The 15,193-nt window shown below is 41.3% G+C and overlaps 1 protein-coding gene across 1 annotated transcript in view; it reads right to left on the reverse strand.

Annotated features, from left to right (window-relative positions):
- The window catches only part of LOC124622881 (myrosinase 1-like), a 62,436-nt gene that overhangs the window by 40,839 nt on the left and 6,404 nt on the right, over positions 1-15,193 (reverse strand). Inside the window, exons 2-3 of the mRNA XM_047148674.1 lie at positions 10,226-10,359; positions 3,497-3,631 (exon numbers count right to left, since the gene is read on the reverse strand). Of these exons, the coding sequence (XP_047004630.1) occupies positions 3,497-3,631; positions 10,226-10,359 (269 nt within the window). The remainder of the gene's footprint in view (positions 1-3,496; positions 3,632-10,225; positions 10,360-15,193) is intronic.

A 15,193-nucleotide genomic window follows, 5' to 3' on the forward strand; every position in this document is an offset into this window, starting at 1 on the left:
TGTAAGGAACAATAACACACGTGTTGTACGATAATCATCAAATGCATTCGCAACTGCGAATAAGGACAACCATCAGCTATAGAATGGAATGGCGACAATGAAAATCTGTGCCGGGCTGGGACTGGAATACGGATTTCCCGCTTATAGCGAACGGTCGCCTTAGCGTTTGGATATCCATCCGTGACTCACAGCCAGACCAAAACTTCCACATGTCGTCAACCATGCGTGTACGACCTGTACTCGAACATCTATTATGTGTATTCCCGTACAGGTCAGGCGTTGTACTTGAAAGTCGCTTGGCCGGAATAGGCAGAGAAATACTACATTGCAGTGCCTGTGATATTCTGACTCCGATGCAAAGTTCCTTTGGATATGCATCAATGTCCAAAGGAACAGGAAGCTGACTATTGAGTTACCGAGTGCAATGCGGCCCTTTCGTACAGATGACTCTATTTAGCACTAATGAATGACATCCCTGACGAGAAAGATTATTCTAGCAGCATATACAATGGCTTTCTTTTCAGTTCTGTAACATATTTCAGCATTTTAGTACAAAGTAAGAGGATGATCGTTTACTTGACGGTTATGTGTTACTGAAAAATTATGTGTTGTGAGGACTCCCAGATCAATTTGTCTTCCCCTAATGCCCAGTGAGCAACAGATTGGTTTAGTGATTCCTGTCCTTGTCAGATACGGACGACCAGATCAATATTTTCTTAAAAAGTGTCTAGACCGTAGCTACTACTAAAAGTGATCGAGACATTTTCACTGAGGTTGGTGGTGGAGATCATGTGAAAGACATTGCATTGGTTTGAGTATACAATTTTGGATATCATACGTTTGAGCTGCTCGAAGAGGCGTAATTATAACTTCCTTTCACTGAGTAATATAACAAGAAGATCTGTAAACATGGTGTCACAAATAAAAATATTTGTATTAATTTCTCTGTTAAAAATTCGGGCTTTTAATTTGATCACCCACTCTGTAAGAGCAATGCCAGCGTCACAAATGAAAAACAGAATGATGAGCTAAGGTGTTAGTTTTCCTCGTTGTTACTGCTCCATCTACGGATTTTATTCATGCATCTGACAAGATATGTTTTTTTTTTCCAATGCCATAATTCACGTGCGTGAGATATCTCATACCTTCACTATTTCTCATATCTTTTTATTTTATTGGTTTATCTATTTAAAGAGATGAGATGACGATATTCAGGCCCACTAATCGATCTGACCAGATTTCTATTCATATAATACTTTTTACGTCACAGTTACTTAAATAATTATAAATAGTAACAGCTATGTCAGTAATATACTTGAAAAGCTGATTCCAATTTCCGATGTATCCAAGACATTTGTATTTCAGGTATATCGAAGTCATTTGTAGAATAACATTGTTAAGAAATAATAACAATAACAACAGGTACAGCTGATAATAGTAATAATAATAATAATTGAAATAATAATGACAACATAGCACAGTAAGTGCTAAAAGAGAAGACTTCACCCAGACAGCAGCAGATAGTGACTCTCTGAAATGTGAAAGATCAGGTGGAAAAAGAGTACTGTGCAGCAAGGTGTGCATTCAGACCTCATTGGTGATTTAATGGGGCATAAATTGCCTTTGGAGATAGACATACAATTCTCTACTACGAGTGAGAATTCATTCCGGTTTCTGCTATTTTTTACAGAAAACATCGAAAGTTAACGTATCTCCTGAACTGGACTTCGATTCAGAACCTTCTTGTAGACAACCTAGTAGGTAGGGTAACCACAGATACGGGTAGTCTTCTTGGGGATTAATAAACCGCTTCAGCTGTATGTAGTTCTTTATAATTGAATCACTGCCTGTTTCGTGGCACTAAAAGCCACATGTTCAGGTGAACATACGACTGAAACATTAGAGCGGAAAAGCTCGGAACCTTTTTACACGACATTCGTTGTCCGTCTGAACAAAACACCACTAAAGGTATGAGTATGACAGGGCACGCTGCCGCGTCCACTGTTTGTGATACGGTATACTTCGGGAAGCGGACCCATCCACTATATTAGAATCCGACTGTTTCATTCTATGACATACCTCCTTTCGGCGGTATTTTGTTCTGATTGACAACGAATGTTGGGTAAAAAGGTTTCGAGATTTCCCGCTCTAATATTTTAGTTTATGTTCACCTGAAGGCGTGGCTTTTAGTGTCACGAAACCGTTAGTGATACTATAAGAAAGGACTAAATACAGCGGAAGCTGTTTATTAATACCCAAGATGCTTTCTTGCAGAGGTAAGATAAATTACATGACTAATAAATTTATTTACATTCCAGAGATACTATATTCAAACATAAGGGTAAATTTCCACAGTTTCATTCCATCATTCAGAGATGGTGAGATGGATAATTTCTAATTAAAACACGACGGGAAAATAATGCGTAGCGGATTCCATTTGGTATGTTTCAAGTGGCTTAAGACTGAATAATACATAGATGCTTCTCAAGAAACACATAAAATTAAGGACGTCATTAAAAGAGTTCGAAACAAAGAATGGAACTACTGGTAGCAGCGAGGGACAAGGCTCCCATCTGCCAGTAGCTCTAGTGAATTCTGCGTAGACCTGTAGCACTATGTACTTATATTTCTGTAAATTGCCCTATTTAAAGTATGATGTAGCTGCGAACTCAATATGATTTCTATTGATCTGACGGAATTACATTTTTGTGGAAACATATGAGCTTCAACTTTACCTTCAATAAAGATAGAAGCTGAACCGATGAATTATAACTGTTACTACTGCAAGAACTTTAACGCAGCTCCCCAGCTTACTGGACAGACGTGCTAACCACTACATCACCATAGCAATGTGGCTATCATAGCTGCTCTGACTCCCCTACTTCACTTCCCTCCATAATAGGAACTTCAGTTCACACCTTCAGCCCATTTCCCCCATTCTTAATCGTCAGTATTGTCGAGGCTCTCATACCCTGGAATAGCACCCCAGCTTTTGTATGTAGTAAACAGCAGAGCTGAGTTCACGTCCTGCCTATGGTACAAATTTTAATTCACTGCTTTAGCTTCTGTCCTTATTGGAGATAACGTTGAGACTCACTTGTCTCCACGAAAATGTAATTCAATCAGATCAACAGATCACCTGTGCCTGAGTTACAGGTAAGATTCCCTATTAGGTACAAAGGAGGACTGCTATTCCAATGTCTGAAAGTCTCGGCAATACTGACTGTTTAAGAAGGTGAAATGGGCTGAAAGTGTGGAGTGAAACATGTATTAGGGCGGGCACTGGAGGAGGATAGCCTATACATCTGTGGCAGCCACAGTGCTACGGTAGTTTAGTGAACATCTGCCTAGTGAGCAGGAGATCCAAGTTCATGTGCTGGTCGTCGCAAAAACTTTAATTCATTCTTCAGCTTCTGTCCTTATCGAAAATAATACAATTTTTGCCCATGGATTAAATAAGGAAATATGCCTTATTGTTAGTTCTTCGAACACTTACCAGAGGTGTGATCCCGTTCTGCAGCAACAAGTTGATGAGGTTGTTGTAGTAGTTGATACCTGCTTGGTTGATGTTGTCAACGTCTCCACTCGGTAAGATCCTCGACCACGAGATGGAAAAGCGGTACGTGTTTGCCTGCGCAGATTGTAATGAGTCACGTATGAGGAGCATTTATAATTTATTTCCTTATTTTATTTTTAAGGTATCTAATCATTAGAATCACTCTAGTTTCGCCATTACAGATGTATATCTAAATAATAGTTTAATGTGTAAATAAGCCTTTTTGTAACAAGGGGAAGGGGTTGTGAAGTCGAGATGGCTTTATTTCGTGAACACTTCAGTGTGAACCTTAACAACACGTACAGCCGATGGACAAAAATAGCATCACTTCAATAACTTTGACGGTCAAGGCAATCCTCAATGATGTTTTCGTAAGTGTTAAAGACACAAAGCGCTAATTTGCAACTAAAATAATGAGTGTGCGATACGAATATGAACTGCACACACACACACACACATACACACACACACACACACATAAGCACACGCAAACGCAGAACTCAAGTACGCGTAAACAATTATATATGACGTTACCGTCAGGCGAATGCCGAAATCGGTAACCCTCTGCCCGCTTCCACCTCTCCTGATAAATAGCTGAAAAGAGTAGCGAGTCTAGAAGACGTCGTTTCTAAAATAGTCCACTCTATTTCTTGGAGTATGGAAAAAGATCTGCGAATAAATTGTGTATGTGGGGTGGAGGGGGGGGGGGGAGTTTGTGAACTAATAGCAGTATCAACACACTACCATGATAGGCACAAGGTGTGGAGAAGGACCACGATTTATCCTGAGTTATGAATTATGTGATACCTGTTGCAGTCACATACAGCCATATGCTCGAACGCTACATCAAGATTTCCACAGTATCTTATAGAAGACACCACCTAAAATTGATGAACAATTCAACTGGAATTACAAACTTCAATTCAAAATCGTCGTATACCAGCTCCATCAGCCATTGTGGATGCAATACCTCAGATTACAGCCACGAAGTAAAAACCCGACAGTAAGCGGAGGCTTACACTTATGTGGCGAACTGATGCGAAAAGCTATTAGGCTAAAAGTATGTATTGATCTTCTCTATTTGAAACTAAAGGCTAACTTGTTACTTAACAAATCCAAAGTTATTATTATTGTTATTTCTGCCGTTGACACCAAACGCATCGCTCGATTAACATTCTTCCTCTATTAGTCTTTTCATCCTTGACGTTAATTGTGTAGCGAATTCCACAAATATTCAAAATTGTTTATAACAATTTCAATAATTATCAACCTATAATTTTGGGCACACTGATTACTTCCAAATTTTATGGCACCTGATGTCCGTTATAATTCGGCGTACGCGTGAACCTACTATGATCTCTACTTTACTTATTACTGGCCAAGAGCTGCTTCTATTGCATTGATTTCAAAACTTGTGGACACCATATGTTACTGCATATATTTATGGACTGCCACTTATCCATATTTACTTGGAGGCTTGTGAGGTCATATGCTATTAAACGTTTGGATATTTAAAAACCTTTTTGTCGCACAGTAAGCGTAGTAACATTAGTGGGTGACCCCATATAATGACCCTGAAGTGTAACTCTGTGAAACCTGTTTTCTCAATTTTCATAGTCAGCGAACTGTTTTCAACCTCCGGAAACAATAAGGTATCAGTACAGGAGTCGTTCTCTGCAGTAACTAAATTGGTTATGTTAAGTTATGTATACTTAACGGATTTAAATACGAAAATTACTTGCAAAACGAGTTTAGACGAATACACATTCTACTTTTAAAAAATCCAATCCGCTTTTATACAAGATCACAGTATGCTATTGAGCGTAGTAGGTCATCCTGGTGGAATTCGTAATATTAGCACTGACACTATCACGATCCTATAGTGTGGTTCATATGTGATAATTTATTGCTGAATGAATTTCCTTCAATGGCAAACGTTTTTATCCCATGAAGTGACCAGCTTGGTCCCCTACTCGCAATCCCGAGAGAGAATACCTGTCGATAATGAGACTACGTTTGAAGTCCATTCTGGGACTTTAAGTTGCTGGAACAGCGGAAGTAATGAGTGGCACAAAGCTTTTGACAACACACTGCCTACCTCACAGAATCACTGGATCGCTGTGTAGGCAACACTTTCACGCAGTATTTTAGTAAACAGCATAACAGCTACGAAGCTGGCCAAGTCTCTTGTTGCAGAGATAGCAGCACGGCAGTGGGATTTACTTCCCATTGTGCCTATAGAAACAGTGACGTGATGTACCGTGTTAATGCGTAGTCTTACCCAGACGCACGGGTAACATGACCGCCCAGTATCCTGTGATCCACTTACTAGATAACTAACATGATGACGGAGGTGACAGTAAAACTTTTGGTTTGGTCACCACGTTGGTGCGGGCGTGGAGAGGCCCCATCTCTAAATATAGAAACAGTATTAACATCCTATGATCAGATGTTACTTTCACAATACTGAACTGTAATATAATTTGCTGCTTTTAGAATTCTTATCAGTTCGAACATAAGGTGTCCATCTCGAATAGTGTTTCATCTTTTATTGATTACGAGACAAGTGATAAACAACTTTTTCTTGTTTTCAACAAGATTTCTCAATCCGTTAGCATAGCTACTTTCCTGTTTTTTTCCCTAATCCGAAGTAAGCCGGTTACGCAACATCCCACAGATACTTGCGAAGAAATCCTCACTGGCTATTCTGAGCCACAGACGTAGCTTGCTCCAGTAGAGCACTTTATAAATGATTAACAGTATGACTCTATTTTCAACGCTATCGCGAATGATTTTCATTTAATTTGATAACACTATCCATTTAACTATTTGAACATCGCTTCGATTACTTCACGTATAAATCAATTGTTATGACTGTAGCCTATGTGAACAACATTGTCAAGTGATATAACCATCTCGCTTTAATCGTTTCAAATAATATTGTCTTATACTATATTTCTTTACGGGAAAGGAACAGATAAATTTTTTGTGGCCTTCAGTTCAGAGGATAGTTTGATGAAACTCATCCTCCGTAAGTCTCTTCATCTCTTCATATGTACGGCAAAGTAGATCCTCTGGAACCTTGTTACTGTAGTCAGACCTCCGTCTTACCCTACATATTTTACCCCGACACTTCTCTCCATTACCGTACTTGACGAAATATTAGTTCGGCCGAAGCACAAAATCAGTAGTGCAGCGCCTAAATCAGTTGCCTGTAAGTGCTGAACGTCTGTGTAGAACAGTGAACTGTCCAATACATGAATAACTTTGAACACCAGATGATCAAATCCAAGCATGTGGGTGGTAGCCGAACATTTTCCTCGCAGTCGCGAGAAGGGACCTATTAATTTATGTTTTGCTCGGAGTATTCCAGATGACGCGCAATGTGACCTGCAATGTAGTCAATATGCGTAAACGACGCATCATATTGGGTCAGCAACAGTTTCAAATTACTCACTGACGACTCCATTGCCTATCTATTTCAGGCTTATCCCGAACGTCTGCCTTACTGTAGCCATGTTGTAGTATATTAAGCGGGATGTGAATGACAAAAAGGAACTGACGCCCAAAGAAATGCTGCGAATCGATTAATTGCTTTTGCGAAAAGTTTTAATTGGGCTGAAATTAATGCTCATCTAATGGCACCGTTTCTATACGCTCCGTTTGGATATATGCGTGCAAAAATACGCACAAAAACACGTTCTTCTGGGACACTTATGATGCGCGCCACTTCTATACTTTAAACTCGCACGAATCGATTCAGGCTCTTCACGAAAGTAGATAAATATATAGCGTCCAATTCCTTGTCGAAATACGGTGATTTAAAGTTGAGCTACAAGTACCACGTAAAATTCATTCTTCAGTGAACTGAATGTGCTGAAACGGTTTAAAGTAAATCAAATTAATACAAATGCTTTCTACGATAAAATAGAAAACTCACTGTCAAAAATCTAGCTTCATTAGGATTTTACGTGCAAAAAACGCTTTTTGTGTAAGTTTTTTTATGCTCGCCGATTCTATGTTTCAAACTTGTGCGAATCAGTTCAAGTTTTTTAAGAAGGTAGGCAAATTGACGTTATTAATGCTCGTCCTGTTGTTTTGTGAAAGCCTTATCCGATGCACGATACAGGCAACACAGTTCGAAAGACGATAAAAGATCCTACACCAGACCAGTCGTACATTCTCTTGTTTTCAAATTTGCCAAAGTTTTCCAGTTTTCCCACAGTCCGTGTTTCACCACCATACAATACTGTTCGACAAACGTACTGAAATTTCTTCCTCAAATTAAGGCCTCTGTTTGATGCTAGGAGACTTCACTTGGCTAGGAATGTCCTTTTTGTCAGTGCTAGTCTGCTTCTTACGTCTTTTTTGCTCCGTCCGTCATGTCTTATTGTGCTGCCTAGGTAGCAGAATTCCTTAACTTCTTCTACACCATGATCAGGAATCCATATATTAAGTTTCTGGCTATTCTCATTTCTGCTACTTCTCAATACTTTCGTTTTTCTTCGATTTATTTTAAATTCATATTCTGTTCTCATTAGACTGTTCGTTCTATTCAGCCTACCCTGTCATTGACACAGAGGTTAGCAACGTTATTGCGAATCGTATTGATGATATCCTTTCACATGACATTTAATTTCACTCTTGAAATAGTCTTTTATTTCCGTCATCGCTTCTTCGACGTATAGTTTGAACAGTAGAAATGAAAGACTACATCCCAGTCTTACACCATTTTTAATCTGAGCACTTTGTTCTTGGTTATCCACTCTTATTGTTCCTGTACAAGTTGGATATCACCCTTCTTTCCCTATACCATATCCCTGTTTTTCTCATAATTTCGAATATCTTGCACCATTTGACATTATCGGACACTTTTTTCAGGTCAAGAAATCTTATGAATGTGTCTTGATTTTTCCTTAGTCTTTGTTCCACTATTAACCACAACGTCAGAATAGCCTGTCTGGCATCATTACTTTTCCTAAAGCCAGACTGATTGTCATCTTGTCATTCTCGTATATGTGATTGTTGTCAGTAGCTTAGGTGCATGGGCAGTTAAGCTGATTATGCGGTAATTTTCTGGTCTCTCCTCTGCATTTCACACTGAGAATTCCAGTTCCACTCTTATTGTTACCGATCTTGCTTTTAATTTCACAGATGTATGTCTTGATTTTTCTATATGCTGGCTCAATCTTTCCGACAACAATTTTTTTTCGATTTCGTCACATTTTTCGTGCAGTCATTTAGCCTGAGCTTCCCTACACTTCCTATTTATTTCATTCTCAAGTGACTTATATTTCTGTTGCCTGCTTCTCTCTGAAAATTATTGTACTTCCTTCTTTCATCGGTTAAATGAAAAATTTCTTCTGTTACTCATGGTTTCCTCGCAGTTATCTTCTTTGTACCCCTGTTTTTCTTTCTATCTTCTGTGATTGCCCTGTTTAGAGATGTCCATTCCTCTTCAACTGAACTGGCCACTGAACAAGTCATTATTAAAGTATGTACAGCCTCAGACAACTTCCAGCGTTTATTACTTAGTATTTCCGTACCCCACGCCTTTGTCCATCTATTCTTCCTTACTATTCTCTTAAACTTCAACCTTCTCGTCATAAGAAGTAAGTTGTGATCTCAATGTGTACTCGATACTGGCTACGCCTTACAGTGCAGTATCTGATTTCGGAATCTCTGCCTGACGAAGATGTGATCTGACTGAGATCTTCCCGTATCTCACGGCCTTTTCAATTACATCACATTCTCTTGTGATTCCTGAACTGAATATTTGTTCGAACTAGTTGAAATTTTTGCAGAACTCAGTTAGACCCTCTCCTCTCCCATTGCTTGTAGCATGTCCATATTCTTCTGTAACCATTTCTTCCACTTCTTCCCGTACAACCACTTTCTCTCTTTTAAGTATTTCAGAGTCTCCATGCTAGGATCTCAGTAGATCGGTGTACCCCTTACGACAGCGCGGCAGGGCTGCCCAGATAATTTCATTGATAATCTTTGGAATAAAAGTTTCCTTGTTACCACGAATGTCTACTGGGTAAGTTCAGAAAATAGAGATAAGAGGAAGACTGCTACAGTTATTGTGACTCTATAGCATATATCACGTAGATAAGAGTAAGTTACTGGAGTTTAAGATACATACCGTGCCTCATAATATTTATCTTATTCAATACGCCCATGGGAAAAGGTACAACATGGTTAACTGTGTGTGTTGACTCTTCAGAAGGGCATGTAATACGCCATCGAGAAATAAAACAGTGGTTTTAGACAGATATCTTCTACATTGGTAACGAAGTCGATGAAACAAGTATTAAGAAAAGTGTGATAATGGATGACAAAAAAGAAAGAAACAAAGTGCGTCTAGTTCGGCCGGCCTGAAATATGGCATATGCCTCACACCTGTCACAACATAACCTCATGGCGAGTTCTCGTGGTGCTGCAAAAAATCGCCAGTACTCGTACCTTACGAAACTTTTCTGAGTTATGCCTACAACGTAAGGGTAATGTTTTAAACATCGAGACTCTTAGTGGTTGAAACAAAATTCTTATGAGTGAAGTCAAATTCCATTTTCTTCTTCAGAGTAACAGTCACAGTCCAATACGAGGTATTTGTTGATATCGATAATTGTAGTACTGCTCAGCGACCGTTTATCAATTGATACTTACTTTCAAGTTCTTGAGGGCCTCAACGTCCTCTGCATACTTGTGGTATGAATCACACGCCACGTCTCCGTTATCCCAATTTGCGGCATAGTCCGGGTGCTCGTGCAACATATGGTCCCATATGTTCTCACCTTTGCCTGTAAGCAAACACATGGAACGTCCGAATAAAGGCAAACAAAACAACTCTACCAGTGCAAGAAGATGGAGGTGTTACAACACAATGACAAATGCAACGAAAGGTGAAGAGTAAAATATGCAAGACTGACATTATATACAGTTACAGGAGCACATAAAGAGCAGAGTAACACGGGCAAATAATAGCGGGAATTCGTGGACACTTCGTATTAGCCTTAATGCGGAATAAATTGTGTGAATGTACGTTTGGAGCGTATACATCTATGGATGTGAATCATGGACTGCGAGAATCGAAGGATTTGATATGGGATGCTATTAAAGCCTGTTGAAAATTGAATGTGCTGATCAGATACGAAATGAGGAGGTTCTCCACAGAATCAGTGGGAAACTCTGACAGGGAGAAGGAACAGGACGACATTATATGAGTTAAGACATAAGGAAATGACTTGTACGGAACAAGAGTAAGCTGTCATGTAAAAATAATTTTATTCCATCTTGGTGTTGTGGTACAGCAATCTTCTCTTTCTCCAATTTAAAAAAAGCAGACGCTGGTTGCACAGTGATCTTTATTAGCTTAAGAGTTAATAAAGAACATTGTACAACTTACGATTGTTTTTAAATACACTCCTGGAAATGGAAAAAAGAACACATTGACACCGGTGTGTCAGACCCACCATACTTGCTCCGGACACTGCGAGAGGGCTGTACAAGCAATGATCACACGCACGGCACAGCGGACACACCAGGAACCGCGGTGTTGGCCGTCGAATGGCGCTAGCTGCGCAGCATTTGTGCACCGCCGCCGTCAGTGTCAGCCAGTTTGCCGTGGCATACGGAGCTCCATCGCAGTCTTTAACACTGGTAGCATGCCGCGACAGCGTGGACGTGAACCGTATGTGCAGTTGACGGACTTTGAGCGAGGGCGTATAGTGGGCATGCGGGAGGCCGGGTGGACGTACCGCCGAATTGCTCAACACGTGGGGCGTGAGGTCTCCACAGTACATCGATGTTGTCGCCAGTGGTCGGCGGAAGGTGCACGTGCCCGTCGACCTGGGACCGGACCGCAGCGACGCACGGATGCACGCCAAGACCGTAGGATCCTACGCAGTGCCGTAGGGGACCGCACCGCCACTTCCCAGCAAATTAGGGACACTGTTGCTCCTGGGGTATCGGCGAGGACCATTCGCAACCGTCTCCATGAAGCTGGGCTACGGTCCCGCACACCGTTAGGCCGTCTTCCGCTCACGCCCCAACATCGTGCAGCCCGCCTCAAGTGGTGTCGCGACAGGCGTGAATGGAGGGACGAATGGAGACGTGTCGTCTTCAGCGATGAGAGTCGCTTCTGCCTTGGTGCCAATGATGGTCGTATGCGTGTTTGGCGCCGTGCAGGTGAGCGCCACAATCAGGACTGCATACGACCGAGGCACGCTGGGCCAACACCCGGCCTCATGGTGTGGGGAGCGATCTCCTACACTGGCCGTACACCACTGGTGATCGTCGAGGGGACACTGAATAGTGCACGGTACATCCAAACCGTCATCAAACCCATCGTTCTACCATTCCTAGACCGGCAAGGGAACTTGCTGTTCCAACAGGACAATGCACGTCCGCATGTATCCCGTGCCACCCAACGTGCTCTAGAAGGTGTAAGTCAACTACCCTGGCCAGTAAGATCTCCGGATCTGTCCCCATTGAGCATGTTTGGGACTGGATGAAGCGTCGTCTCACGCGGTCTGCACGTCCAGCACGAACGCTGGTCCAACTGAGGCGCCAGGTGGAAATGGCATGGCAAGCCGTTCCACAGGACTACATCCAGCATCTCTACGATCGTCTCCATGGGAGAATAGCAGTCTGCATTGCTGCGAAAGGTGGATATACACTGTACTAGTGCCGACATTGTGCATGCTCTGTTGCCTGTGTCTATGTGCCTCTGGTTCTGTCAGTCTGATCATGTGATGTATCTGACCCCAGGAATGTGTCAATAAAGTTTCCCCTTCCTGGGACAATGAATTCACGGTGTTCTTATTTCAATTTCCAGGAGTGTAGTAAACTGTGGGGTATAAAACTGTAGAAGGTGAACTATATTGGAATATATCAAACAAACAATTGAAATCGCTTTGTGTAGTGCTGAGGAGGCTGCCACAGGAAAACACGTCATTGAGGCCAGCATAAAACTGATCTTAAGACTGATGACTCTTCCGCCACTTCTCACCAAATAAGACAAACTGAATTCGTGAAGCCTGAAATTGTCAGGGGGAGACGGCGATCTCACTGTGGTTTATCAAATACAAGAATTTTAAAGTAATAAACTTTTAATGCCTACACCGCAAAATTTCCTATTATAATTAAAGTACGATAACTAGTTTCGATTGTAATGAACAACCATCTCCAGATCGTTCAAATTGCAAAAATCAGTGAAATACACTGGGGAACACCATTATCCGTTACCATGCAAAGACATGCATTCGTAAATACGAATGGAATGACAGAACGTATTTAAAAAACATCACCGTGAGCAAGCCACATTGCAGATCGTAATCGCGCAGTATGACGACAGTAAAAGAAAACGGGCAGTTGCATGAGTAAAAATTGTATCGAAAGCTCATTATGCAAAGGAACCTTTGCATATACTGTTCTCAGTCTAATCCTGTTGCACTATTGCAAATTATGAGTGAAAACAGGAGACGCAACGGTTCCAAAACCGGAACCTTTGCCTATATTGTTCTCATACTAATAATTGCTAAACTGTTGTAAATAACAAGTTTTGAAATTATTTTTCCTCATGCAACTAGTCATTTTCCTTTATCGTCGCTATCCTGCAAGATTATGAACTAGATAGTGGCTTGTTTCCTGTGATATCTTTACACTACGTACTGTCATTGTCTTCGTATTTATGAACGTTTTCCAAGTATTTATGAATGTTTTCCAATGCGATTTATCGCTTTTTTACATGTTCCGAAGATGATTTTACATGAGAACCGAAACTAATTATCTTACTTCAGCTCTAATTTGAAAATTACGGTCTAATCATTAAAAGTTTTCTACTGCGAACAAATTTTTTATTTGTGAAACTAAATTCTTTGAAATGAGGTTTCTCCGTTATTTAGAAGGATTGCAAGATGAACATTGATATTAGCAATTAAAGGTCGAGTCAGTTACAGGAGATATATAAGCTGAAGCGATTACGTCCACACTGTGGAAGGTAATAGAATCACTGAGTTGCGCTGCAGTATGATCCCAGAGTGAAACGAGTTGCTGGTGTTAACAGTTCTGAAGCACAACAGGTCGATAAGTAATGTCATTCCATGATGTCAAACCATGATATCAATGACGATGACGATGATAATGATGATGATGATGATGATGATGCATATCGTTCGTATTTGCAGTGTACCAGAACACAGTGATGTCGATAAAATTATACCCAGGGTGATCGAGGTTACAGTATCACTTCAGGAGTATTTGGAGAACATAGACAGGGCCTCATGTTGAGAAGCGGTTCTCATTTTATCATGAAAAAGGCCTTTTTTTCTTTCCGTAGATGATTTCCGTGAGATACTGGCCGTCTTCACAATTTGTGAGAATTGATAAGGTACATTCAAAATCAAACGAATAGGAGGTTGTAAAATAAAACAACACTGTTGCTTACGAAAGAGGGTGTGGTCCGTATAAAAATATTTAGGCCCCAAACTTGCCGCTAGAGAGACATGGATACACTCCCACGTGACGACAGAACGAGCACGTACACGCATCAACCTTCACTGCGGTCAGTCGTGCTGGAAACAATGGAGGCCTGAGAAGGAAAGCAAAGGGGAGTAGTGCGTTTCCTAACAGCGCAAGCAGTGCGGCGAACGGAAATTCAACAATCAAGGGCAGAAGTGTACGAAGAGCACTCCATATCCGTTGCACGGGTGAAGACGTGGCACACGTGATACGTGGAAGGACGGACGTCGTTGGCGAATGAAGCACAATCTGGAAGACCACGCCCCATTACCAATACCATTGTCCAGCGCGTGGAAGCCCCGATTGTCGGTGAGTTAAACGTGGGAGCCACGGCCCCAGAGATGGGATGGAGTGTCGGAAATGCAATTAACACACAGTTCTCTGCCTACGCTTGTGTAACCCTGGAATTTCCGTTCCCCGCAATCCTCTCGCTGTAAGGAAACGCACTAAACCCCTTTGTTCTTCTTTTGAAGCCTCAATTTCGCTCTTTATAGAACTACTGATCCAGCAGACGGCCGACATGTGCACGAGCTCCCTCTGTCGTCGCGTAGGTCTGCGCCCATGTCCGTCTAGCGGCGAGTTTGGAGGTTCATCTCTCTTATAGGGACCACATAATCCCCCGTAGATAATAGCATTATGAGCCATTCAGTGGTTTTAATTTTACAGCTTCTAGCTCGTCTATTTTTCAATGCATCTTATACAATATTACATAAGTACAAACGAGTGTCCTAACAGTGCAAGTAGGAGCTACTACACTGTAGGTATAATAGATACAAGATTTGTGTTTCGGTCAGGTTGGTTTCACCCTTTACTGATGTGCCATAAAATATGAGCGAGCTACTTTCGTCTCTTGGACAGTGCAGACGTGTCACTAAGTTTTCCTTGATTTTCTTCCTGAAACTGATGGTCGGTACGCGGTTCTGGTTAAGCATAACAGCGCAATCAGGTTAGTGCACTGCATAAAGCCGAAAAGTAGCATTCCAGCTACAACACCTGAATGGTCACCAGGAATGGACGGTGGCCATTATAGCGTTGGAGGCGGCCTGCCGCAACAGAAAGATGTTTGTAATGGATGATTGTTTTCCCAGTGCCTGCACGGTTATCTACTTCCCG

This window comes from Schistocerca americana, chromosome 7 (assembly GCF_021461395.2).
Source record: "Schistocerca americana isolate TAMUIC-IGC-003095 chromosome 7, iqSchAmer2.1, whole genome shotgun sequence".
Classification (NCBI taxonomy): Eukaryota; Metazoa; Arthropoda; class Insecta; order Orthoptera; family Acrididae; genus Schistocerca; species Schistocerca americana.